Source organism: Ovis aries, chromosome 5 (assembly GCF_016772045.2).
Source record: "Ovis aries strain OAR_USU_Benz2616 breed Rambouillet chromosome 5, ARS-UI_Ramb_v3.0, whole genome shotgun sequence".
Classification (NCBI taxonomy): Eukaryota; Metazoa; Chordata; class Mammalia; order Artiodactyla; family Bovidae; genus Ovis; species Ovis aries.
This window is the reverse complement of record NC_056058.1, coordinates 886,129-913,465: the sequence shown is the minus strand read 5'-3', so window position 1 is coordinate 913,465 and position 27,337 is coordinate 886,129. Positions and strand designations below refer to the sequence as shown.

At 49.5% G+C, this 27,337-nt stretch overlaps 1 protein-coding gene across 4 annotated transcripts in view; it reads right to left on the bottom strand.

The window, feature by feature from the left end:
• Nucleotides 1–6,943: 6,943 nt before the first annotated feature.
• The window catches only part of RASGEF1C (RasGEF domain family member 1C), a 105,928-nt gene continuing 85,534 nt past the window's right edge, over nt 6,944–27,337 (bottom strand). For all 4 annotated transcript variants that reach the window (XM_042250845.2, XM_042250846.2, XM_060416108.1 and 1 more), the window contains 8 exons: nt 24,292–24,381; nt 22,636–22,738; nt 22,046–22,125; nt 21,870–21,965; nt 18,378–18,473; nt 16,292–16,415; nt 9,800–9,872; nt 6,944–9,296 (listed from right to left, as the gene is read on the bottom strand). In XM_042250845.2, coding sequence (XP_042106779.1) covers nt 9,272–9,296; nt 9,800–9,872; nt 16,292–16,415; nt 18,378–18,473; nt 21,870–21,965; nt 22,046–22,125; nt 22,636–22,738; nt 24,292–24,381 — 687 coding nt within the window. In that variant the 3' untranslated portion in view covers nt 6,944–9,271. The remainder of the gene's footprint in view (nt 9,297–9,799; nt 9,873–16,291; nt 16,416–18,377; nt 18,474–21,869; nt 21,966–22,045; nt 22,126–22,635; nt 22,739–24,291; nt 24,382–27,337) is intronic.

The following is a 27,337-nucleotide window of genomic DNA, read 5'->3' as shown; positions in this document are numbered from 1 at the left end:
TATTGGAGAGTCAGTTTTTCCATTTTCTTTTGAATTGTCTTCAAACTTTTGTAGGAGACCCGGGTTTGATCCCTGGGTTGGGAAGATATCCTGGAGAAGGAAATGGCAGCCCACTCCAGTGTTCTTGCCTGGAAAATTCCATGGACAGAGGAGCGTTGGTGTGCTACACAGTCCATGGGGTCGCAAAGGGTCGGACACGACTGTTCGACTCACTTTCACCTTTTTTCACCTCCAGCATTTCCCTGAAACCCCTCCTTTTGAGGTTGCTGTTCGCCTCTGCTCCCCAGTGTGAAGGCTGGCTCTTGATTCTTGTCTTTGACTTTTGAGGTTGCTCTTCACCTCTGCTCCCCAGTGTGAAGGCTGGCTCTTGATTCTTGTCTTTGACTTTTGAGGTTGCTCTTCACCTCTGCTCCCCAGTGTGAAGGCTGGCTCTTGATTCTTGTCTTTGACTTTTGAGGTTGCTCTTCACCTCTGCTCCCCAGTGTGAAGGCTGGCTCTTGATTCTTGTCTGACTGCTCAGTAGCACAGGACACAGCTGATAACTCCTTCCTTCTTGAATCTTTATCAGCTTTCGTCTCTTCTTTGGTTTCCCTCTTAACTTCTAGGCACTCTTTCTCAGTGTCCTTTGATGCATCTGCTTTATTTCCCCTATCTCTAAACATTCAAATGCCCCAAAGGGCTCAGTTGCTCTACTCTCTATATGCTTCATCTGAGCCCCTGGCTGTAAACCAGCCTGCACAGGAAGCCCCCCAGTTTTATATGCCCAGGCCAGACTTGCCCTCAGAACCCCAGAATCATGTCAGTCTAATCTGTACTCGACATATTCACAGGGCTGCCTAACGGACATCTCAGACTGAGCATGTATGTGAGATAAGTCGCTCAGTCATGTCCGCCTCTTTGCAACCCTGTGGACCATAGCCCCCCAGGTTCCTCTCTCCATGGGATTCTCCAGGCAATAACACTGGAGTGGGTTGCCCTTCCCTTTTCCAGGGAGTATCTTCCCGGTCCAGGGCTCAAGCCCATGTCTCTTACATCTCCTGCACTGGCAGGCAGGCTCTTTCCCACCAGCGCTACCTGCTGCTGCTGCTGCTGCTGAGTTGCTTCAGCTGTGTCCGACTGTGCGACCTGAGACGGCAGCCCACCAGGCCTATAAAAACTGAGCATGGGTTTTCCTCTAATCAAACTCCTTGTTTTCCTCTAGAATCCTATTCCTCTCCCAGTCTCCCCATAGCTCAGGCCTCTATTTGCTAAGGCCCCAAAACCTTGGAGTTAATTTGGCCTTTATTTTTCTTTCACATTGACTTATACTCCATCAGTAAACCTTTCGAAATTTTTACCTACAAAATGTATCCCAAACCTGGCCATGTTTTCCATCTCCACTGCCACACTCTGGCTGAGCCTACCTTCCTCTCTCACCTGTGTCCTGTCAGGGCCTCCCAGCAGGTCTCTTTGCAAAATGCCCGAGTGTGTGAGGTCCAGTGATTAACTGCAAAGACAGACCTAGACAGAGATGTTGTATATGTTAGTGTTAAGAGATCTTAATTTAAACCAAACTGTGCTCTATACTGATGTATTTTATTTATGTTTTAATGCAAAAAGACAAATAACTATTGAAATAAATGAGATCTAATTCTCTACAAAAGAGTAAGTAAACCGGCCGCAGAGCTTTCTGTATTGCTGTGCTGACCTTATCCCTGACTCAGCCCCTCACAGACAGCACATCCAACGTGCAAGCAGAGCCAGGAGAATGCACCAGTCTCCCACTGCGGCTCCAAGAAGAGGTTCAGGCATGCCTCTTGAGCAAGAGCCGGTTTTCTAGGTTCTGGGCTGGGCTGGGGAGCACAGTCTACCTGCTGTCATAGGAACAAGAACAATGTAACCATGAGTTACTTCTCTACTATGCAAATACTGTGCTAATCAAGTTGTTTTCCTTAAGATAAATTACAAAATTAGAATTATTGTGTAAAAAAGTATCAATGAAATCTTTCTAAAACTGACCATGTTACCCCCTGTATTAATCTGGGTTCTCCAGAGAAACCAAGAGGAGAGATAGATAAAGAGAGAGAGAGATGGCAGATGGATGGGTTTTAGAAGATGGATTATAGATAGATAGATGATAAGGAATTCGCTCAAGTAACTGTGGCGGCTGAGAGTCCCAAGATCTGCTGTGGGCAAGCTGGAAAGTCAGGAGAGCCAGTGGTGTGAATTTTAGGCCAAAATGCAGGAGAACTGTGTCCCAGGGTCGAAAGTAGACAGCCAGCCAGCAATTTCTCTAATTTTTTGTTCTATTCAGGCCTCCAACTGATTGGATGTAGCCCCCTCACATTGGAGAAGACAATCAGATTTACTGAGTCCACTGACTCAAAGGGGCATGCTGGGTGGTGCCAGTGGTAAAGAACCCGCCTGCCAGTGTAGGGGATTGGGTCGGGAAGATCCCCTGGAGCAGAAAGTGGCAGCCCACTCCAGTGTTCTTGCCTGGAAAATTCCATGGGCAGAGGAGCCTCGTGGGCTGCAGTCCATGGGGCTGCAAAGAGACGGACATAGCTGACTGCAAACGGACTCAAATGTTAATTTCACTCAGAAGTACCCTCACATGATTAAATATTTGGGGACCCTGTGGTCCTGTCAAGCTGACACATAAAATTAACAATTACATCATCTCCTGAAACTCTTCAGGGTCCCTCTTGCCCCAACCCAGAGCTTCAGGGTAAACTCGAAGCTCCTTGGTCTCCCCCGTCCCCGTGGAGGGGTGTTGATCTTTCACAATCTGGCCTCTGAGAGTCTTTCTTGCCACTGCACTCTGCCCCTGACACAATAAATTTCTGTCTCCTCTCTCTGCTGAACTGTTCTCCCAGCTTGCTTGCTTGGTGGAGGTCTGTTGGTCAGCAGTGGGGGCTCTAGCTGAGGCCTCAGGTCTAGTCATCCCCAGTTAATCTTCCCACCTTCTGGTCCTGCCTGGGCCCAGGGTTGGATGTCGAAGGCAGTGCCAGCCTCTCTGCTCAGCCTGAGGTCAAGGCCCTGCTTCTGCTGAGAAGCATCTCTTGTGTGTGTTTCAGTGTCTTCCTGTTGGATCTGATGCTGGGCCTAGGGATCTAGGGTTCCCATTTGAGTCCTGGAAGTGAAAAATGAAGCCATTTTCACTGAAAACATTGTGTAGTGGGATGTTAACCTTTGAGTATGGATGCGGGGACAAAGGGTAGTGTGATGGGGATGCAGTGAAGCCTGCCGTTTTCTGCTGCTAGGGAGGAGGCCTGACTGTGCCCAGCAGGGCCCACAGAGGGGTGTGTGCAGTACGGGAGCTGGGAGGTTTTGTCTTGAGCAGGCTTGAGACAGTAGAGGCTCACCTGAAACCCCAGGGGATACTGCAGAACTCAGCAGCCCTCCAAAGAGGAAGGGGCGAGAGTGGAGGAAAGATGTGTCACTGTGTTTGTGCTTGGAGGAAGACCCAGAGACCAGTCAGAGCTCCTCTGGACTTCTCGGCACCGTTAGCAACAGAGCTCCGGTGGACAATGGACTCTACTGGGGCCAGGCTCTGTCCCTGCATGCTCAGTGTCCTAGGGCACAGCCTGAGCCCACATTTTGTCACTTGCCAGGGTGGACGGTGATAGCACCCATGTCATGGGATTTGTTAGGCTGTGTATAAAGCCTGGAAGCATTTGAGTTTTGCGGTGAAATGGAGCTTCCAGTTGAGGCGCACCCTGACTGTGGCTCTTGACTGAGTTATCTGACTCTGTGCCCCCTTGACTCACGGATGGGGTATATCAGTGGTCAGGAGTTAGAGGCTGGGAAGGGCACTGCTTGGGGGGCTTCTGTGGGTGGGGTGCCCCTTCCTTTGGAAACTCACATAAGCCCTGCCACACAGGGGATGCAGTGCCCCAGGTCTGATACCTGCCTGAGGCATCTGAAGGACGAGGGGCCACGCTTGTGGCTGGCTGTCTCTGGTTGTTAGGGAAATGGCCTGTGGTGTCCCCTGGGATAACTTTGGACACAACTTTGAGAACCACCCTGGGGTTTTCTGAGGTCCTGCCCTGGAGAGCTGTCAGGTGGGATAGACGAGCCTCCACAGGAGCCTGGATGTGGCTGAGTTCCTGGGGTAAGTCACTGGCCACAGTGGTGTCACCTACCCCAAGAAACTAGGTGGGTAGGGAAGCAATGTAGGAGACAGGGGCTTCAGGGACCCCCATAGATGAGCTGTATGAGATGAACTGATTCTGAACCCCAGCCAGGCCCAGGGATCTCTGAGGCAAACCCCAATCAGGAATATCTTCCCATCCTAACATCCCTGTTCCTTCTCTGGAGGGCTCAGAGAAAAAGTTCACTTCAGTTCAGTTGCTCAGTTGTGTCCGACTCTGTGCAATCCCACGGACTGCAGCACACCAGGCCTCCCTGTCCATCACCAATCCCTGGAGTTTACTCAAACACATGTCCCTTGAGTCGGTGATGCCACCCAACCATCCCATCCTCTGTCATCCCCTTTGCTCCCACCTTCAAGCTTTCCCAGCATCAGGGTCTTTTCAAGTGAGTCAGCTCTTTGCATCACGTGGCCAAAGTATTGGAGTTTCAGCTTCAACATCACTCCTTCCAATGAATATTCAGGACTGATCTTCAGGATGGGTTGGTTTGATCTCCTTGGTGTCCAAGGGACTCTCAAGAGTCTTCTCCAACATCACAGTTCAAAAGCTTCAATTCTTCGGTGCTCAGCTTTCTTTATAGTCCAACTCTCACATCCAGATATGGCTACTGGAAAAATCATAGCTTTGACTAGACAGACCTATATTGGCAAAGTAATGTCTCTGCTTTTTAATATGCTGTCTAGGCTGCTCATAACTTTTCTTCCAAGGAGTAAGCGTCTTTTAATTTTATGGCTGTAGTCACCATCTGCAGTGACTTTGGAGCCCAGAAAAATAAAGTCTGTCACTGTTTCCATTGTTTCCCCATCTATTTGCCACGAAGTGATGGGACTGGATGACATGATCTTAGTTTTCTGAATGTTGAGTTTTAAGCCAACTTTTCACTCTCCACTTTTACTTTCATCAAGAGGCTCTTTTGTTCTTCGCTCTCTGCCATAAGGGTGGTGTTATCTGCATAGCTGAGGTTATTGATATTTCTCCCGGCAATCTTGATTCCAGCTTGTGCTTCATCCAGTCCAGCATTTCTCATGATATACTCTGCATGTAAGTTAAATAAGCAGGGTGATAATATACAGCCTTGAACCAGTCTTTTGTTCCATGTCCACTTCTAACTGTTGCTTCCTGACCTGCATACAGATTTCTCAAGAGGCAGGTCAGGTGGTCTGGGATTCCCATCTCTTTCAGAATATTCCACAGTTTATTGTGATCCACACAGTCAAAGGCTTTGGCATAGTCAATAAAGCAGAAATAGATGTTTTTCTGGAACTCTCTTGCTTTTTTGATGATCCAGCAGATGTTGGCAATTTGATCTCTGGTTCCTCTGCCTTTTCTAAAACCAGCTTGAACATCAGGAAGTTCACGGCTCACGTATTGCTGAAGCCTGGCTTGGAGAATTTTGAGCATTACTTTACTAGCGTGTGAGATGAGTGCAATTGTGCAGTCATTTGAGCATTCTTTGGCCTTGCCTTTCTTTGGGATTGGAATGAAAACTGACCTTTTCCAGTCCTGTGGCCACTGCTGAGTTTTCTAGATTTGCTGGCATATTGGGTGAAGCACTTTCACAGCATCATCTTTCAGTATTTGAAAGAGCTCAACTGGAATTCCATCACCTCCACTAGCTTTGTTTGTAGTGATGCTTCCTAAGGCCCACTTGACTTCACACTCCAGGATGTCTGGTTCTAGGTGAGTGATCATGCCATCACGATTATCTGGGTCATGAAGATATTGTTTGTACAGTTCTGTGTATTCTTGCCACTTTTTCTTAATATCTTCTGCTTCTGTTAGGTCCATACTATTTCTGTCCTTTATTGTGCTCATCTTTGCATGAAATGTTCCCTTGGTGTCTCTAATTTTCTTGAAGAGATCTCTAGTCTTTCCCAGTCTATTGTTTTCCTCTGTTTCTTTGCACTGATCCCTGAGGAATGCAGAGTTCCAAAGAATCGTGAGGAAAGATAAGAAAGCCTGTCTTAGTGATCAGTGCAAGGAAATAGAGGAAAACAATAGAATGGGGAAGACTAGAGAAAAAGTACAAGACCACAAAGAATGAGCACAGCCCCCGCCCTTTGCTGGCTTCCTGGGCATGGTGGGGATGAAGGTCACCCCCGAGCCCTGCGTCCTGGTGCCTGCAGTGTGCTGAGCTGGGTGCCGCAGACCTGCTGTGTGGCAGGGAGCTGTGTCACCTGGCAGTAGATTGGGCCTCTGGGCATCACGCTCGGGCACCACCTGTGCTGCTGACACCTGGTCCATAGGCCTGGGCTCCTCAATCTGCTGCCCCCCAGGTAGGCCATCTGACCTGGCCACAGGGACTGAGGCTAGGAGAGCAGGCGGACAGCAGGGCCTCTGCAGGGAGGGGCCATGAGTCCTGGGATGTGGCGAAGGAACCATTTACAGGCCATGAGCCAGGTACCAATCCTCCCTGGGCCCTGAGGCTGCATTTGAGAAGGGGTACCATGTTCCCCACCTGTGGAGCTACTGAGTCAAGCAAAGCCTTCCTCCTGACCTGGGCATTGGGGGCTTGGTACCAAGTGGCTGCTCACAGAGGTGGGGAGCAGGGTCCCTGGATAAATCCGAGATACAGGTGCACTCAGCGTGAGTCCCTTGGCCCTGTTGTTCTCTGTGGGGCTGGCCACGGGCTTCTGCCTCCTCATTGCCTGGACTCTCTCCGAGATGGGGATGAGCCCAGGTCTCACCTCGCCATCCTCAGCTGACACTTATTTTGCCCTGGGCCAAAGGGACTGGCAGGCTGGAGGGAGCAGCTGTGGATGTGAGTGTTGCAAGTCAGGGACCCTCCCCGGGACGGGGACCGCAGCGTGTGAGGTTGCAGCTCTTACTAGATCGACAAACCGAGTTACAGCGTGCCGGGCAGTGGGAACACCCAGCAGTGCAAGCCTACAGAACCAGGAGACAGGAGACAGCCTCAGGGCTTTATGAGCAGTGATGTTCTTGGCCTGCCTCACAGCTAACCCCCGGAGTGCCACCTCCAGGCCTGTACTACTTCTCCAGCATCCTTTCCTGATGTTCCCCACAGCCTGCAGGAGCTGCCGTCCTCTGGTAGGCGATGGAGAGGACTCTGAGGGGTGTGGCTGAGGGGAGGAATTTGGGGTCTGGGATCCTGGGCCCGGGGGAAGGATTGCATGAGGCAGAGAACACACTGGCCAGCTGCCCCCGCCTCCTTGACCTCACCTGATGCTTCCTGAAGCTCAGTATTCTGGGATTTCCTCACAGGCTTCTGAGCTGAGCTGCTCAAGCATAGGGAGCTGGAGTCAGGTGACTGGCAAGGCCTGGGCCTGTGGAACTGGGGGCCCCATCCAGCGTGTCCTGCCTCCCTGTGGCTGGGGAGGAGGGAAGGAGATAACCTGAGGAGGCCTCCTGGAGCTCCCCAGGCCTCAGCCCTGGGCCTGCCATTGCGTCTCCAGGCCACTAACCCGCTCTGTGCACCTGTCCCGACCTCCGACAGGCAGTGCTCTGGGTCCCTGCTGATGGCTTTAGGAGTCTGGTCCAGTGTTGCCCCAGGAGATGCCAGACACCAAGGGAGTGTGCTGGGCAGGCCTGAGGGGATCAGGAAGTGCTTCTAGTTAGCTTCTGGGACCCCCAGGAACCCTTGGTTTTGGCCCCAGAACCCCACCCCAACCCCTGTGGAGAGCTTAGATATGGTGTGAGGCAGGGTGGGAGCCTGGGCCTGACTGAAACCCAGACTGTCTCTGCTGTACTCCTCAGCCTCTCTGGGGTCTCGGATGGACAGGGGTAGGCTGGTCTGGAGTACAGCAGATTCCGTTCAAGCCAAATAGGCACACTCCCATGCCTCTTCAGGCTGCAGGATCCTTGCTGAGGTCCTGAGTTCATCAGGCAGAGTTCTTCGAGTTGGGGGAGGCATCTGGGGTGTTGGTTGTCTTGTCTCTGCCTGTCCTCCAGGTGGGACCAAAGGCCACACTGCCAAGACAGCTGAGCCGGGTCTGGACTCTGAGAGGCCTGATGTGGTCAGGGGCTGGCCAGGATGCATCACTGCGTCTTCAGCACAGTCCTCTGTGCTCAGGCCCTGACTGGGACTGGGGGTGCCCATCACACTCCCTGACTTCTTGACTGGGTGACCTGGTTGCATGCCAGGTGGGGGCTCAGCAGCTCCATGACCCATTTGCTCCAGACCCAGAAATGTGGCTCAGTGTGTGAAGGGCAGAGTGAGAGCCCACTGGAGGACCTCCTGTGGGCTATGGGTCCTCCCCGACTCCATCACTGTTCACCCAAACAAGAGAGGCATCTGGCCTCACACATGGCTGTCAGTATCCACTCCCTGGAGCTCACCAAATACTGACTGTGCACCAGCAAGTTTCAGCAGGATATGGGGCCTATGGCATGGAAATGGCCCCCAAGTCCCCCTCCTGACCTGTGCTCACTGCATTCCCAGGCCTGAACGGGGACATTGCCCTGCATCCTGGCAGAAAGTCACCAGTGAGAGATGCGAAGTGGATGTGAATACACAGGGTATACCAGCGTGTTTATACCAGCTCTAAAATGTACAGTGTACTGTACACATGGTCAAGTGCGTGACTCACATTTGTCCTGCTGACCTGCTGTCATAGCTCTCACCAGGAAGCTACCCTGATACCAGCAGGATGCCGAAAGGGTATACACAGGGCTACAGAAACCAGCCCATCTCACTGGGCAGGACTGGGTCCATTAGTAACATGGCAGGGGCCGCAACTGGGCTGTGCCCCCTCCCATGGCACCATGACGGCTGCTGGATATATGAAGGTTCCCAGGTCACCTGGAGACAGGCTAGGTGTTTACCTCCATGGCGAGGGTGAGCCCACAGCCGCCCAACCTCTTGGATCATTGCCGAGGACAGACAGACTGATCAGCAATGTGACCGCCACTGTTCTGAAGGCAGGGCCCCCGAGGCACGTGCCCCTCATATGTTTGGAGGCCCTGGGCCCTTCCAGGGCTGAGGTTTCACAAAAGGTGGAGAAAGTTCGCCTGGGCCGTGTGGTCACTGTGGCAGGTGGCAGGCCACAGGATCACAGTTTGCAAAGCAGTGACGCATCAGTGCCTCCACCTCCCACTGGGCTGGCTGGGGCAGGCAGGGCTGCAGAAGGCTGGCTTCCTCTCTTCCTCTCCCTCCTCCTCCTGCTCCAGCTCAGCGCCTCTCACGTCTTCCCCAGAATAGAAGACCTGCAGATTTGAACATGCTGAGGGTGGTGGGGCCCTGCCGGCCTGGCCTGTGGTGATGTACCCCTGTGACCCCCACCCCAGAGGGGCATGTGCTGTCTTCGTGGCTCAGTCCTCAGAGCCCAGTGCTGCTCCTCTTTTCTGACCTCGTTCAGCTGTATTAACAGGCCGAACAAGAAGAGACGGTGTGTGCCTAACTTTCTAGCATGAGCGTGGACTGGGGTTTCAGGCCCTGGGGCACACATCTCAGCTGCCCACGAGGCAACCTCAAGCTCTGGCGGGTCATGGTCCTCGCCTCTTCTCCATACCCCAGTGCTTGAGTTCCTCCCTAACCTCTAAGACCCTGGTCTGACCTGCCCCCACCCCCACGGAGGGCCTCCCATCAGGCTGACAACTGATGAAGTCCCTCAGCTCTGACTTGGCCCCAGGGACCCTCCCCAAGCATCCTACCCCTCCCTCTAGTCTGCCCCCTCACCCTCCAACCTTGTCTTGGCACATAGACTCACCTTAGAGATTTCCACCTCTCTTTTTCTGTTTGGTTCTCTGGGCTCTCACTTTCATAAGAAGCCAAATAAAGACCTAATCAGAAAATGAAGTGATAGTATGCATTTATGATCAATGATAATAACCTCTTCTACACTCAACAGTCTCACCTGCTTTTTGCTTTTGAATTAATTTGTTATTGGGATGTAACTGCAGATTCACATGCAATTGTAAGAGATAATACAGGGAGATCCATGCACCTTTCACCCAGTTTCTCCCAACAGTAACCAATTGCCAAACTACAGGATGAGATTATCACCAGGATATTGGTGTCAACATAGTCAAGGTGCAGAACATCCCATCACCACAGGGATCCCTCATGCTGCCCTTTTACAGCCACACCCAGCTCCCTTCTGGCCCCACTCCTTCCTTAATCCCTGACCACCATGAATCTGTTCCCTGAATCTTTATTTTGTCATTTCAAGAATGCTATAGAAATGGAATTACACAGTATGTAACCTTTTGGGATTGGCTCTTTTCACTCAGTAATTCTCTGGAGATGCATCCATGCTGTAGTGTGCATCAGTGGGGTGCATTCCTTTTTGTAGCTGAATAGTATTCCATACCATACTTTGTTTAACCATTCACCCACTGAAGGCCATCTGGGTTGTTTCCAGTGTTTGGCTGTAACAAATTAAGCTTCTGTAAACATTGGTGTATGAGTTTTTGTGAAAACATGTAAACATTCATTTCTCTGGAATAAACATGCCCAAGAGAATAAGTGCTGAGTCATAGAGTAGTTGCATATTTAGTTTTATAAGAAACTCTTTGTCTGGTTCTACATTCTGAAGATTTTCTCTTGCTTCTCTCTCTCTCTCTTTTTTTTTTTCTAAAAGTTTTATAGTTTTATATTCAAGCCTGTGATCCATTTTGAGTTACTTTCTGTATAAAATGTGAGGCTTGGGTTGAAGTTCATTTTTTGCCCTGTGGATGTCCAGATACATTTGCATCATTTGTTGTGAAGACTATCTTTCCTTCACTGAATTGCTTTTGCACTTTTGTCAAAAATCACTTGGAATATTCGTGTGGGTCTCTTTCTGGGTTCTCTGTTATCTAGTTAAATACTGAATAGCCTTACATCTCTGGAATAAGTCATGATATATGCTTATTTTTATATACTGTGGAATTATGTTTGCTAGTATTTTCTGAAGGATTTTTTGCATCTGTATACATGAGGGACATCAGTCTGTATTAGCTGTACTGTCTTTGTCTGATTGTGATATCATAATATTAGCTTTATAAGGCAACCTGGGAAGTTCCCTCGTCTTCATTCTTTTTCTGAAGGAGATGGTACAGAGTCGGTGTTATTTCTTTAAATATTTGGTAGAATTCTCTAGTATAACTATATGGGCTCAGATACTTCATTTCGGAGTGCTTTTAAATGAAAATTTCAGTTTTCTTAATAGCTATTGGGCTATTCAAATTATCTGTTTTATGTTGAGTTGTGGAAGTTTGTGTTTTTTGAGAAATCGGTCCATTTCATCTAAATTGTCAAATTTACATGCATATAGTTTTTCAGAGCATTTTCTTATGAGTCTTTTGATGTTCGCAGAGTCTGTAGTGATAATTTGTTTCATTCCCAATATTAATAATTTCTGTCTTTCTCTCATTTTTCTTTATTCAAGATGTTCTTTGCTAAAGGATGGAAATTTTATTATGCTTTTCAAAGAACAAGCTCTTTAATTAACTTTTTAAAATGGTTCTGTTTTCCATTTCATTGATTTCTGCTCTCTTGTGCTCTTATTTCTTTTCTTCTGCTGACTTTTGGTTTACTTTGCTCCTCTTTTTCTAGGTTTTTGGAGTGGGAACTGAGATGATTGATTCAAGGTGTTTCATTTTTTCTAATGTATGCATTCCATGCTGTAAAATTCTCTCAGCCCTTCTTTAGCTATGTCCCACAAATATTGATAGCATTTCCATTTAGTTCAATTATTTTTTATTTACCCAAGACTTCTTAACTCATGGATTATTTAGAAGTATGTTGTTTAGATTCTAAGCATTTGGAGATTTTCCTGTTGTCTTCTGTTATTGATTTCTAGTTTGATTCTATTGTGATCAGAGAATATATACCGTATGATTTCAGTTATTTAAATTTGTTGCACTTTGTCTTATGTAGCTCATGATATGGTTTATCTTGGTATATGTTCTATGGGCAATTGAAAAAAATGTGTATTCTGCTGTAGTTATATGGAATTGTTTATAAATGTCCATTGGATCCTCTTTGATGGTATTGGTGAGTTCTGCTTGGTCTTTGCTGACTTCCTCCCTAGTTGTTATATCAGTTGTTAACAGAGGGTGTTGAAGTCACCAATAATATTAATAATTGTGGATCTATTTCTCCTTTCAGTTCTATTGAGTTTTGCTTCATAAACGTTGTTGCTTGGTGGATACACATTTAGGATTGCTACATCTTCTTGGGGGACTGACCATTTTATTATTACATAATGTTCCAAATAGAAAAAGGAGTACGTCAACGCTGTATATTGTCACCCTGCTTATTTAACTAACATGCAGAGTACATCATGAGAAACACTGGGCTGGAGGAGGCACAAGCTGGAATCAAGATTGCTGGGAGAAGTATCAATAACCTCAGACATGCAGATGATACCACCCTTATGGCAGAAAGTGAAGAAGAACTAAAGAGCCTCTTGATGAAAGTGAAAGAGGAGAGCGAAAAAGTTGGCTTACATTCAGAAAACTAAGATTACGGCATCAGGTCCCATCACTTCATGGCAAATAGATGGGGAAACAGTGGAAACAGTGGCTGACTTTATTTTTGGGGGCTCCAAAATCACTGCAGATGGTGATTACAGCCATGACATTAAAAGACACTTACTCCTTGGCAGGAAAGTTATGACCAACCCAGATAGCATATTAAAAAGCAGAGACATTACTCTGTCAACAAACGTCCATCTAGTCAAGGCTATGGTTTTTCCAGTAGTCATGTATGGATGTGAGAACTGGACTATAAAGAAAGCTGAACGTGGAAAGAATTGATGCTTTTGAACTGTGGTGTTGGAGAAGACTCTTGAGAGTCCCTTGGACTGCAAAGAGATCCAACCAGTCCATCCTAAAGGAGATCAGTCCTGGGTGTTCATTGGTAGGACTGATGTTGAAGCTGAAACTTCGAAACTTTGGCCACCTGATGTGAAGAGCTGACTCATTTGAAAAGCCCCTGATGCTAGAAAAGATTGAAGGCAGGAGGAGGAGTGGACGACAGAGGATGAGATGGTTGGATGACATCTCCAACTCAGTGGACATGGGTTGGGTGGACTCCAGTAGTTGGTGATGGACAGGGAGGCCTGCTGTGCTGTGGTTCATGGGATCACAAAGAGTCAGACACGACTGAGCAACTGAACTGAACTGAATGTTTCTGTCTCTGGAAATTTTCTTTGCTCTGAAGTAATTTATCTTATAGTAATACTGCCATTTCTGCTTTTTTTTTTTTTTTTGATTAACGTTTCCCCATCATTTTACTTTTTAACTTGTCTGTATCATTATATTTGAAAATGAGTTTCATGTAGACAGCATCTAGTTGGGTCACATTTTTAATTTACTCCGCCAATCTCTGTATTTGGATCACTTCTGTTAATATAATATTGATACGTTAGAGCTTACGTCTGCCTGTTTATTTATTTACTCATGCATTGTTTTCTTTTTGTTCTGTGTTTTGTTTTTCTTTTCTTATGGGTTCCTTGAACAGTTTCTAGAATTCCATTTTGCCTTAGCTACAGTAAGCTCCTAAAGGATATTTTCCCTGGGTATAAAATTATGGGTTGATAGTTGTTTTCTTTCAGCACTGGAAAAATGTGCCACTGCCCCTATGGCATCTGATGACGAACCTGGTGCCATCTGAACTGTTTTTCTCCTATAGGTACTGTCATTTCCCTCTCAGGACTTTCAAGATAGTTTTTTTTCTTTAGTTTCCAGATGTTTGATTATGACATGTCTCGGTACAGGTTCTTTTGGTTTATCCTGTTTGGGATTCACTCAGCTTCTCGAATCTGTAGGTTTATGTCTTTTCCACATAGGGACATTTCTTGCCATTACGTCTCTGAGTACTTTTCAACCGTACCCAGTTTGTCCTCTCCTTCCCAGACTCTGATGACGTGAGTGCTGCGTGTTTTGTTACAGTCCCACTGGCCTCCCGGGCTTGGCTCAGCCTATTTTTCCTCTGTTGTCAAGACTGTATAGTTTCTATTGTTCTGTCTTTCAGCTCACTGATTCTTTCCTCTGTTCTCTCCATTATGCTACTGAACCCATCCATTCAGTTTTCTTATTTCAGTTGTTGCATTTTTTCCGTTCTAAAATTTCCATTTGACTCTTCTGTATATATTCTATGTCTCTGCTGAGATTTTCTCTATTTTCTCTTGTTTCAGGGAGCTGACTGGATTGCCAGCACATCCTGTCAGGAGAGGTCTGATGGGACTGAGGGCAGGGCCAGGCTTTTGTCAGAGGCTTTGACCATCCTAACTGGGGCCTAATACATGTTCCTTTTTAAAATTTTCTCAGCCTTATTTTGCATGTGTGTGTGTGTGTGTGTCAGGTGGTGGGGTGGGGTGAGGGTGGAGGGAAGGATAGGAAGAAAGGAGGGTTAAAATGGAAGGTGCTTCCCTCTAAGGGCATTCCAGAAAGGCCAGGATTTCACTTATATGTTCATGGCAGTCTGTCTGACTGCCAGTTAGCAGACTCTCTAGAAATATTGTAGACTAAGGGAGCGAATGAAATACACACCCCAAACCTCTCCTCTTCCTGGCCCTAGACTCTCCCCACCTCTCTCCTAATGTGCCTCTGACACTTTTTATTGCCCAGGTTCCACTAATGACAATAATCATCATAATAACTAGTGTAGCAGGTTGAATAATGGCCCCAGAGATACAGGTCTTAATCCCCTGAATATGGTCAAAAGGGACTTCACAAATATGATTTAGTTAAGGATCTAGAGATGAGGAGATTATCTACCCTGGATTATCTGGATGGGTCTTAACTGCAATCACAAGTATCCTTACAAGAGGGAAAGAGGGAGACTTGACTTCAGAAGGCAATATGATGGTGGAAGCAGAGGCTGGTATAAGAAGAATATGGGAGAAGGGGCCACAAACCAAGGAATTCAGGCAGGCAGCCACTAGAAGTTGTAAAAGGCCAGGAAATGGATTTCTCCCCTAACGCTTCCAGAAATAAACAGTTCTGCCAACACCTCGATTTCAGCATAGTAGAACTAATTTCAGACTTGCTAACTTCTGTAGTCATAAGAGGATAAATTTGTGTTGTTCTGAGCCACCAAATTTGTGGTGATCTGTTACAACATCAATAAGAAACAAATACAACTAGTATTGATTGAATGTAGTCCTGTGGGCTTTGCTGGTGCCCCGTCAGTTAATTCTCACCATGGCCCTAGGAAGCAGTTTCTCTCATTACCCAACTTTATAGATGCAATAGGTACCAATAGGTAACACCGCTTCTGGGGTGGGAGCACCCAGGCTGGTGAGCTTATCATTATGTGTGGTAGGGGAGACTCCAGATATGGGTGAGACCCCCCAAATTTACTAACTTCAAAATATAAAAAATGGCCAAATTGAAAATATTAATTCAGAAGCAAGTCACTAAAAAACTCTTTCCCTTAATTTTTTCTTTGTGGCAGATGGTGTTTTCCTGAGCACGAGTGTGGGTCCATGTGTAGAACGCCTGCCATGATGAGAATCAGGCCTCCTGTGTGCTAAGCAGGGTCCTCTCAGCATGGTCCCATGACATCCTGCATCCAGAAAGCAGCTAACCATGGAGCCACACTGCCCCCGCGAAGCTCATCAACTCAGCCCCAGATGACTATTTGCTTCTCCATTACTTTCTCTTTCTGGAGGAGGCAGCTCCGGGAGTATACTCAGTAAATTCAAAAGCAAATCTGTTGTATCTGACAAGTGATCAGATGGAAATGCTAACCTATTTAAGGGGACAGATATTAACAGTGCTTGGGAGAATGGATGCCTCATTTCAGGACAGTGTGTATTACACATGCGCACATATGTACACAGGTACTCACATTGCGTACATACATACATACACAAACACCAGCCGTGAAAAGACCCACAGTCAGCCAAGTGCTTTACCATCCCCGCATGAGCCCAGGGAGGGCTGTTTTTATCATCATGCCCACTTGCCTGATGAGGGAATTAGGGCCAAACATCGTTCAGATTTACAATGTCCAACAGCCTCCAAACTGTGCCCAGGGAGCAGCCTGGCCTTGGGGCCACAACCTGCATCTCCCCAGGCCTTGTCCTGCGCTCTGGGGGTAGCAATCACCCAGCTGGGGGACGCAGTCTTCTCTGCTTCCTCCCAGAACCAGTACAGTCAAGGGTGGTGCATCCCTGCTCACAGCAAGGGCCCTGAACAGTGATGTGACTAAGAGGCCTCCCACGAGTTTCATGGCTGAGGGTAAGGGAGGCCAGGGGCTGCCTTACCATCCTCGCTGAAGATGGGGGCAGTGTGCAGGTAGTGCGTGATGCTGAGGTCTTGCTCGAAGGGACACTCCACTTGTTTCCAGGTGATGAACTCTCCTACTTGCTTGGCCAGCTCCAGAAATTTCTGCCAATGACATAGAGACATAAAGTGCAGGCGCCCTTAGTGCCTGGAGGTCACCTGTGACAGCGGGGCTGGCCCTGCCTTGTCATCTCTCATCATTCCCAGTGAGGCCTGCTTCTAGGGCGGGCAGAGTGGATCATGGGGCAGAAAATGACAGAGTCACTCAGGAAATCTGGATGCTGGTCATCTCTCTTTATTCTCTGTGAAGAATTTGCCACACCCAATACCTAAGGCTCATCCCCCTCTCTTGTGTTGGGGAAAGGGCAGTCTTGGGCTATGGCCGTCAGCAGGCAGTGCATTAAGCTAGAGGTGACTTCTGCTTTAGTTTCATTCTGCTTATTTTTGTGGTTATCTCAACTTATGGTAAGTGATATATCCCTACTTATAGCAAGTTTGAGATGTAAATGCATTTAAATAAATGTATTTAAAGAAAATTTAACTCATTGAAGTAGAATTTTGAGTAAAATTTAAATACATTTAAAATTTTAAAAACTGCTAACTTAAAGAAGGCTTTTTAAATACAAAGTTGTGACTGGGTGAGAACCCCACTCTGTGGCTTCCTCTGATCAGCCTTGGTGTCTGCCTCTAGCCCCCACTGCCCACGCCCAGGGATCTGCGGCCACTTAAATACCTTGCTTTCTTGTCCAACCACCCACCCTTCCTCCTAGGCCTTGGTTATAAGGACCAATTCAAGAAAGGCAAAAGACAGGGTGTGCACTGTGAACTCCCTGGCCCCTTAGCCCCTGCGGTCTCTCCCAAGCCCAGCCTCTTCCTTGTTGCCTGCAGCCTGGACTGTTCCCCTGGGATGCGGCACCCAGGCCACCTGCTGGACTGGGCTTCGTCCAGCCATGCCCAGCCCTCAGGGGCCATGAGGCCTGTGGGTAGTGTGTGAAGACCTGCTGGGGTGTCCAGGTGAGGCCCACAGCAGAGGCAGCTCCAGGTGAGAGAGGCCAGGCATTCACTGCAGGCCCTGTCAGTAGGAGGTAGTGGCAGCCTTACTGCATGTCCACGCCTCCCAGGCCCTCTGTGTGGTCGTGGCGGAAGCCTGTCCATGGCAGCAGAGACAGACTTGGACAGAGTGAAGGGCCAGCCCAGAACTGCTACCACTCGGAGAATGAGTGGGGCTGTACCAGGGTGGGGCTGTACCAGGGTAGGGCTGACCCACTTGCAGGAGAAAAGCCCCTGCTTTCCTATGGATTGGGAATCACTGCTCATGCGATGCTCTGTCTGACTCAGTGACCATCTGCTGTCACTAGCCTGTGCCCTTGGGACTCCTCTTCCATTGCTCCCCTTCCATGCCTGGCCCACAAGCCACTTTGAGACACATGCGCTGGGTGAGTCTGTGTGTCTGGTCAAGACGGAGTGGATCAGCCTGGCCTTGCTTCTAAAGAGCTTGGGGACTTGAGTGCTGTGACTGAGGCCCCCTGTGTAAAGGGCCTCCCTCTGCCTGTGAGGTCAGTGGGGGCTTCCTGGAGGAGGGAAGAACACTTGAGCTGCCAGTGATGAGTTATCCGCAGAGGGAGAGGAAGTCTTTATCTCCTTCTTTCCACTTTGCCTGATCACTTCCTCCTGCTGCTAAGGGCCCCTCCTTTGGAAGGCCTCTCCTGACCTTGAACTGTGCTCCTATGTGGCTCCTGTCACAGCACCTCGTCAGTTGTCACCGTGGGTCTGCACGGCTCTCTCTCTCACCAGCCTGGTGCTTCTTAAGGACTGAAAATTATGCTACTTCACCTGTGCTGGGCACAAGGCCTCTACAGAGTGGGGATCCACGTGTTCACGAGCTTCAGTCTCCTCCTGCAGAAGATGTGGAGGGACCCCAACAATCCCGCCCTGATGCTGGCTGCAAACTGCTGCACTCCGCCTCAGAGCCCTACATTAAGCCAACCACTCGGGGCCAGCTTGGGGAGGGAGCTCTTATCAGTCCGTCTAACTTGGTAGTAGGCCCTCCGAGGGCCTGGACCCTACCTCAAAGTTGACATGTCCGTTGGGGAGGCGGTTGGCACAGCCCTCATTTAGGAAGTAGATGTCCTTGATGAGCAGGCTGAAGAAGGGGATGACAATCTGGAAGGGAGAGGGTGCAGGTCAGTCCTCAGCTGGCCTCTCCACAGGGGCTGCACAGGGGAGAGGCAGCCGTGTCAGCAGCCCCCTGCCCCAGGGCCAGATACCCCCATGCAGAGGGCAGAAGAGACTTCCCGGGCAAGGCTGCCCAGTCTCAGGGATCCATGGCTTATAGACTACTTAGTATGCACCATGGGGGCGGGCAATGTGGAAACCACAGAGGAGGCACAAACTGGAGCCAGACTATTTTCTCCCAGGCCCCATCAGACCCCAGTGCTGATTGAGCTCCTGCTGTATACAATGCCATTCCCCCTTGTGTTGGGGCCGAGGGAAAGCTGCAGAGTTTCAGTGGCCTTTGAACGTTTCTCCCATCGTCTGTTGGGAGAGGCCAGTGGGAGCTTCCCCCCACGGATCATGGGTCCATAGACAGGCGTCCCCACTCACGTGCCCCAGGAGGAATGGTGTGTGCTGAGCACACTGCTAAATATAAAATACATATTAGAACAAGAATAAATAGATGGAAATAGAACAATTTTTAAAAAGTTTTGGTTTTATGAATTTAAAAAATGGAATGTAAATCATCTGCTGAGAAACTTTGTGGCCTCTTTTACAAATATATTTAACAATGTCTTTCTTGAAGCTAAAGATCTGATCGCACCATATCAGGGCAAGGCCAGGAAACATCCCTACTCTGGCTCCTGAAGGGACGAGCTTCTGCACTCAGCCTGAGAAGGGCCAGGTGTCTGTTTCACTGTCGGATGTCTTGTTTCTCCCTCCTTATTCTGCACCTGATGACCCCAGGTGGTGCTAGTGATAAAGAACCTGCCCGCTAATGCAGGAGACGTAAGAGATGCGGGTTCAGTCCCTGGGTGGGGAAGATCCCCTGGAGAGGGCATGGCGACCCACGCCAGTACTCTTGCCTGGAGAATCTCGTGGACAGAGGAGCCTGGTGGGCTGCAGCCCACAGGGTCACACAGTCAGACACGACTGAAGTGACTGGGCACTTAGCACAAGCAAAGGAGATCAGCTGCTGACAGCTCAGACTACTGTTGGGGGTCAGCTGGCTGAACTGTGTGTGTAGATTGAACCACGCCCCTCAGAAAAGGTGTGCTCACGTCCTAAACCCCAGTGCCTACAAACGGGAACTTACTTGCAGATACAGTCTTGCTATGGATGGCATCAAGTGGAGATGAGGTCACATTGGATTATGTGGGCAGGTACTTTTATAAAAAGAGGTAAGTTTGGACATATACTATCTGTTTCACATAGTCATGTGAAAACAGAGACAGGCAGGAGTGATGCAGTCAGTATCCAAGGAATGCCTATGGCCATCGGAAACCAGGAGAGGCAAAGAAGAACCCTTCCATAGCGCCTCCGGAGACAGCGTGGCCCTGCCAACCTTGACTTTGGCCTCTGGCCTCTGGCACTTGAGACAGGACATTTCTGTTGTTGTAAGCTACCTAGCTTATGTGCCGTGTTTTACCAGCCCAGGAAATAACATATCTGCTCTGCCCTCAGGCTCCAGAGCTGGGCCCATGTGGCCAGTCCAGCTACAGCCAGCTTCCAGGCCGTCCCTCAAGTCCTGACATTTCTGGCTCAGGGAATGCCTAGATCATTCCCCATCTGAGCTGACAAGGGCCTGGAGGTGAGAACGTGAGCACTGAGCACTCGGCACGGCATCGAAGCACGGCTGGCTCAGCTGGGCAGGGCAGCGGGGGAGACTGAGGCCCATGGCGTGTCAGGGCCTGGCACAAGGTCATCTAGCTAGTGACCACTAAGCCAGGGCCAGAGCCAGGCTCACTAGGAGTGTCCTGGAATGCAGAGCTTGTGGGGCTGAACCTGGGGCAGTCCCAGGCAAACTGGGGTGAACTGGTTGTCCTGGATTTACGTCCATTCAGCAACCATTCGCTCATGTCTTCTCTGTGCCAGGGCTTAGAGACCGTGAGCGCATGGCACGATATCCATTCCTGACACCAGCATGGTGGGAGACAGCCTACACAGTGAGGGGCGTCTTTGCCAGTCCCCATGCCGCGTTTAGGCCCTTCCTATCTCCCCTTGCGCCCTGGTCGCCGGGGCCTCAGTGGGGGGCCTGAGCACATCATGTGCTAATCTGCGTACAGATGGGATCTCATTTCATCCTCATCACTGTCCTGTGAAGTAGGGCTCTTAATGCCCCATCTCGCAGATGAGGAAGCTGAGACTCAGGGTTAAGTAAGTCATGGTGGTGGTCTAGTTGCTCAGTCGTGTCTGACTCTTGCGACCCCATGGACTGTAGCCTCCCAGGCTCCTCTGTCCATGGGATTCTCCAGGCAAGATACTAGAGTGGGCTGCCAATCCCTTCTCCAGGGGGTCTTCCTGACCCAGGAATTGAATCTGGGCCTCCTGTAGTGCAGGCAGATTCTTTACTAACTGAGGTACGGTAGCTCATACGAGCTCATAGAGTGGTAAACAGCAGATGCAGGACAGGACCAGCGGGCCCTGTCCTGCCCTCTTCCTCACTGGGCCCAGAGTGGGGTGGTCTCCATCCATCTCCAGCCCCTCACTGTGGTGCTGAGTTCCTAGTCCAGTTCCGGAGTGTGATGGCTAATGGAGCTGGGATGGGGAGCCCCGCTGAGATGGACGGAGGGTGGGGATTCAGCGCAGTGGGGCTCTGGGGACAGAGGTGGCCCCTTGGGTGCCTGGTGCAGGCTTCTTGGAGGCAGGGCTGTTGGAGCGGTCCTCGGGGTGGCAGCATTTCCCATGTGGGAGAATTTTTCACCACTTCTGTGCATCCTCACGACTGTAAACCTGTGCCCTTGTTTTCTGGACCTGAGCAGTTCCATCGGAACCCAGCTCAACATGGAGGTCACCCAGACAGACCTGTGTGGAGGGGCTTCACGACAGAGACGAGGGGGGTGGGAGGGGCGGAAGGAGCCAGCCATGGGCAGGAGGAGAGCAGAGTGAACTTCTGGCCTCAAAGTTTCAGCCTGGGGCACTGGAGGGCTGCGGCAACACCTGCAAACTTCCTCCCTTCCTCCCCTCCTTCATTTCCTCCCTGTACCTTCCTTCCAACCTCTAGCTCCCATTCTTCCTTCCATCTCTCCTCCCCTCTCTCCTCGCACCCTTGCACCCGTCTATTTATCCTTCTCCCATCCATTCTTCCATTGACCCATCCGTCCATCTAGCCACCAGTTAGAGCTGCTGGGGAGTGTCTTGATCTGTTTGGGGAAACGGTGAGTTCCCTATACTGGAGGCATTCAAGCAAGGTGGCATGACTATCTGTTACAGGGGTTGTAGAAGGACAGGCATTGGACCAAGTGACCTTCCAGTCCCCACCTAGGCTCTCTGATACAGCCCCCCTGAGCCCAGGTGGTCCCGAGCAGGGAGGAGCTCTGAGGGCTAGGCAAGCCTCTGACCTACCTTCTCCCGGCTGCTGTGGGCAGTCAGGGAGCGGTGGGCTGCCCCGCGCAGAGCTGTTCTATAGTTGCAGAAATTGCCCGTTGGGTCCATCTGGTGCTGCAAGGAGACAGGGAGCATTTGGGCAACTGTGTCCTGGGGATGCTGGTGGGCCCTAGCAGCCCAGCAGCCTTGCTTACCTCGAGGATGAAAAACTTGGCCGTCTTCGCTTTGGCCCAAGTCTTCTTCAGCCTGGAGACCGGGCTCATGTTCATGCCCGCTGGAAGAGGGACGGCTGAGCTGTGCAGGGCCAGGCTGGCAGGGCTCTTCTGGGCTGCATAGTTTTATTGCTACACAGCTCCTCTGGGGAGCCCCCAGCTGGCTGATCTAATCCTCTCCGGCTACACCCTGACGAGGGCTGACATTTGGGGGAGCCTCAGCCTGCCAGATGAGGGGTGGATGGGCGCTAATGGACGCTGTTGTCCAGGCTGGCCTGGCTTCTGTATGTGCAGGCCCCTGTCCCCATGCCCACAACAAGGGCCTATACTGTGATCAGGAGCCTGCTTTTGGTCCCCACTCACCCTGAATCTGGGTACATGCTGCCAAGCTCTCACCAAGCACATTGAAAGGACTGGGCTTGCCTCTAAAGGGGCACCTCCCCAGGACCTTTGGAGTGGGGTAGGGGAATTGGAGGCACATCCTGGCTGGCGCCCCACTGCCTGGCTGCCCCCACCCCACCCTCTCTGGGAGCACTTGCCCCGGGGGCCCCAGGCCTGGCCGGCCCACTCACAGATGATGGCCATTAGGGAGTTGAAGTTGCCGATGTTGAAGCACTCCCGGGCCACGTCGATGAAGAACTCAATCACCTGGGCCCTCTGTTTCTTCTTGGCTGGCTGGGGACAGGGTACCTGAGCCTCAGTGACGAGGGGTCCCCACCCTGCGCTGACCTGCTTAGGCATCTTGCCCCTCATTAAACTTTCCAGCTGAGATGCTTCAGACCAGGGTGATCTGCAGCCCGAGGACTCAGGGTCTCACCATGCCCCCGGGGGAGGCAGCACAGAGTCCATTGCACAGAGGGTCAAGTGGGGGGTGGTGGGACTTCTGTGGGGACCCATGAGCTGCCTGCAACATGGGGGGCGCTGGGGGCCTCTCATGTCCCCCTCCTCTCAGGCTCAGTTCCAGCATCTCTTCCCTTAAGTCCAGGAAGCAGAGCCACCTCACCTTTCTTCCCAGCACCAAACAGCCTTCACTCTGCATGGGGTGTGGTGGCCACACAGTGACCCGGAGGCCCTGTCCCCTAGCAGCCCCAGCACTGCTTTCTGTCAACTGACTGTGCAACCTCACCCCCAATGCCAGCTGAGTGGATGAGACTTTGACCTCTTTGACAGCTCAGAACCAGTCTGTGTCCTTTTCTGGCCGAGTGCTGCCCGGCTCTGCGGGTGAGCTCGGTCCAGGTTTTGCTCAGGTAAAGCCCCATCTCTCTTGGCTCCCAGGCCAGGGATGTGACGTCAGAAGAGGCAGGGCTCAGGGAACCCCACAGTGTCCTCTCTAAGGAGATCGCCTGCCTCCCAGACATGCTGTGTGGTCTTTACTGCCACTGAGAAGCGTGTTGTGTTACTGGTGGAGCTGTGACACCTGAAACCTTCAGAGGGCTGCCGCCTGAGGTCCTGCTGTGCTTTGGAGGGGAGCCCCCACAGCGATGGCGACAGTGACCGAGCAGGGCGGACGAGCAGGCTCGACCACAGCGGGGTGTGGGTGTCCTGACGGGAGCCGCTTGAGCCTCTCCCACTTTCTCGATTGCAGGCGTTGACCCCATAAACAAACCCCTCACCCCCCAAGCTCTGTCTGCTTCCAGAGAGCCCACCCCAGCACATACGCTTCCTCCAAACTGTCCCTGAGACAGGGGGCCCTGGGCTTCACCTCACAGTGGAGGAATGGACTGCGGAGAGGGCCCCACTACCGTAAGGAGGGGAGGAGGCTCGGCAGGGCTGAGATCCAGTGGCCAGCACGTCCAGCTTGGTGTTGCCGAGTCTCCCTGCTTTCTGGGAGATGCCAGGGACCTGGACTTCAAAGGGCGATCTCCCACTTCTTAAAGTTGGATTATTTCTACCTCTAAGTCCCGAGTGAGCCACACAGAATTCAGCTGCAGGCCAGGCCGCCCCAGGCACAGGTGGGAGAAGCAGATAGCCTACTCCCCTCTCCCTCAGCAAGCATCTCTCTGACTCCCTCTGGGACTGGTAGGTGGATTCATGTCAGGCTCTACTCAGGGGGAAATGTCTCTACAGGCAAGCCAGGTAACACCTGGTGTCCCAGAGGGTGCTCAGCCTGGCTCTGGGCTAGGAGACAGATGGGCTCATCACGGTCTTCTGGCTCCCCCCCAGGGGGGCTCCTCTCCAGCCCCGGCCAGCTTTGGCCATGCCAGCTCAAGGTCTGGCTTCCTACGCACCATGCAGATCTCAGTAGCCACGAGATAGCACAGTCTGTTGAACCATTTCACGTAAGCTTCCAGGTTGTTAGTCTTCTCACTGAAACAAGGCTAGGAAAGACATAAGAACCACGCTCAGACTTTTTGTCAATAACTTTTTGAACACAAATAACTTTTTAAAAGTCAGCCATCATCATTATAGACGATCTCAGAAACGTCAAAACTTCAAAACCATCCACAGATTTGACATATCCTTCTAGTTATATTTTCTATACACCTAAAGATGTACTCTGCATATGTTAAATAAGCAGGACGACAATATACAGCCTTGATGTACTCCTTTTCCTATTTGGAACCAGTCTGTTGTTCCATGTCCAGTTCTAAGTGTTGCTTCCTGACCTGCATATAGGTTTCTCAAGAGGCAGGTCAGGTGGTCTGTATTCCCATCTCTTTCAGAATTTTCCACAGTTTATTGTGATCCACACAGTCAAAGGCTTTGGCATAATCAATAAAGCAGAAGTAGATGTTTTTCTGGAACTCTCTTGCTTTTTCCATGGTCCAGTGGATGTTGGCAATTTGATCTCTGGTTCCTCTGCCTTTTCTAAAACCACCTTGAACAACTGGAAGTTCATGGTTCACGTATTGCTGAGAAATGCTGGGCTGGAAGAAGCACAAGCTGGAATCAAGATTGCCGGGAGAAATATCAATAACCTCAGATATGAAGATGACACCACCCTTATGGCAGAAAGTGAAGAGGAACTAAAAAGCCTCTTGATGAAAGTGAAAGTGGAGAGTGGAAAAGTTGGCTTAAAGCTCAACATTCAAAAAACGAATATCGTGGCATCTGGTCCCATCACTTCATGGGAAATAGATGGGGAAACAGTGGAAACAGGGTCAGACTTTATTTCTGGGGGCTCCAAAATCACTGCAGATGGTGACTGCAGTCATGAAATTAAAAGACACTTACTCCTTGGAAGAAAAGTTATGACCAACCTAGATAGCATATTGAAAAGCAGAGACATTACTTTGCCAACAAAAGTCCATCTAGTCAAGGCTATGGTTTTCCCAGTGGTCATGTATGGATGTGAGAGTTGGACTGTGAAGAAAGCTGAGCGCCGAAGAATTGATGCTTTTGGACTGTGGTGTTGGAGAAGACTCTTGAGGGTCCCTTGGACTGCAAGGAGATCCAACCAGTCCATTCTGAAAATCAGCCCTGAAATTTCTTTGGAGGCAATGATGCTAAAGCTGAAACTCCAGTATTTCGGCCACCTCATGCGAAGAGTTGACTCATTGGAAAAGACCCTGATGCTGGGAGGGATTGGGGGCAAGAGGAGAAGGGGACGACAGAGGATGAGATGGCTGGATGGGATCACGGACTCGATGGACGTGAGTCTGAGTGAACCCCGGGAGTTGGTGATGGACAGGCGTGCTGCGATTCATGGGGTTGCAAAGAGTCGGACACGACTGAGTGACTGAACTGAACTGAAAGATGTAACTTAATGTATGTATCTACCATATACCCCTACACACAGGTAACACTCATTACTCATAAATTTTGTGTTTGGTCCCTAACGTTTCGTTTCATTTGTAACCTGCAAATCCACGCCCACACCGCTTCTCGGTCGTTTGTGGACATGCACCGGGCAGCAGGCCGTTTGCACGCAGCGCACCTGTGAGTCCCCAGCTGAGGGTGAGCTGATGCCCTGACTTCTGGCTTCAGCTTCTGCACTGTAAACAAGTGTCCTTTTGCTAATCTACTTAGTGTCATTTTTTTGCATTTTCGTGTTGTTTGTTGGTGATTTCACTGGTCAAAGTGGCCCCAGGCACAGAGATGGAACCGTCCAGCACAGCACGGCCATGCTGCCTCATGTTCCCAAGCACATGGAGGCTGGCATGTGCCCTAAGGGAAGAAACATGTTTGATAAGCTTCATTCAGACGTGTGCTGTAGTACTGTTGGCCATGAATTCAGTGTTACTGAATCAACAATAGAAGGTCTCATTAAACAGAAACACACACAAATCAAGGTTATATATTGACTGGTTGATGAAAAGGCTGTGATGAAATGCTCACAAGGAACCTAATCTTATATTTTCCTTAGGAGCAAGGACTCAGTATTTGCCAATTCAGTGTTCATGATGACTACAGGATATAAGGATGGCGAATAATGAGGATCAGTCATATGTATGTACGTATGTTTCTATCTATAACTATATATTTTCGTATTTTCCCACATGAACCTTCTCATGTGCTAGCAAATATCCTTTAGAAACATAATTTTAAAAATGGAAACATAATTTTATAAATCTACTGTATAAGTGTATCACAATTTCAGAGAATCCAAAAGAAGCAAAGAAAGAAAAAAGAATAGGTAAAGAAGGCAAGGTACAACAGAAGACAGTAAAAACAAATCCACACAGATCAGAAATTACTCTATATGGATTTGTTTAGTCACTAATTAAAAAAAAATCCAACCGCCTGCTGTTTTCAAGAGCTACATCCCAAACACAGGGATATAAATAAAAATAGAAAAATATGCATGATAAATACACATATCTATGTTAATATTAGACAAAATAGACTTTAAGGCAAAAAAAAGACTAAGGCAAGAAGCATTAGAAGAGTCTAAAGGGTAACTGCATAAAGATAAAATTTTTGAGTTATTGAGAATATAGCAGGAGTTTAAATTTGTCTGTACCTAACAGCATAGCTTCAAAATATGAAGGCAGAAATAATCCAAAAATGTAAATTCCTTATAAGGAGGAAATTAACACCTATGCATTAAAAGACACAATAATGAGAATGAAAGGCAAAGCAATCAACCAGGGGAAGAAAATTTGCAGTATATCTAACTGACAAAGGATAATTAACTACTACTAAGTCGTTTCAGTCGTGTCCGACTCTGTGCAACCCCTTACACCCCATACACGGCAGCCCATCAGGCTCCCCCGTCCCTGGGATTCTCCAGGCAAGAACACTGGAGTGGGTTGCCATTTCCTCCTCCAATGCATGAAAGTGAGAAGTGAAAGTGAAGTCGCTCAGTCATGTCCAACTCTTAGCGACCCCATG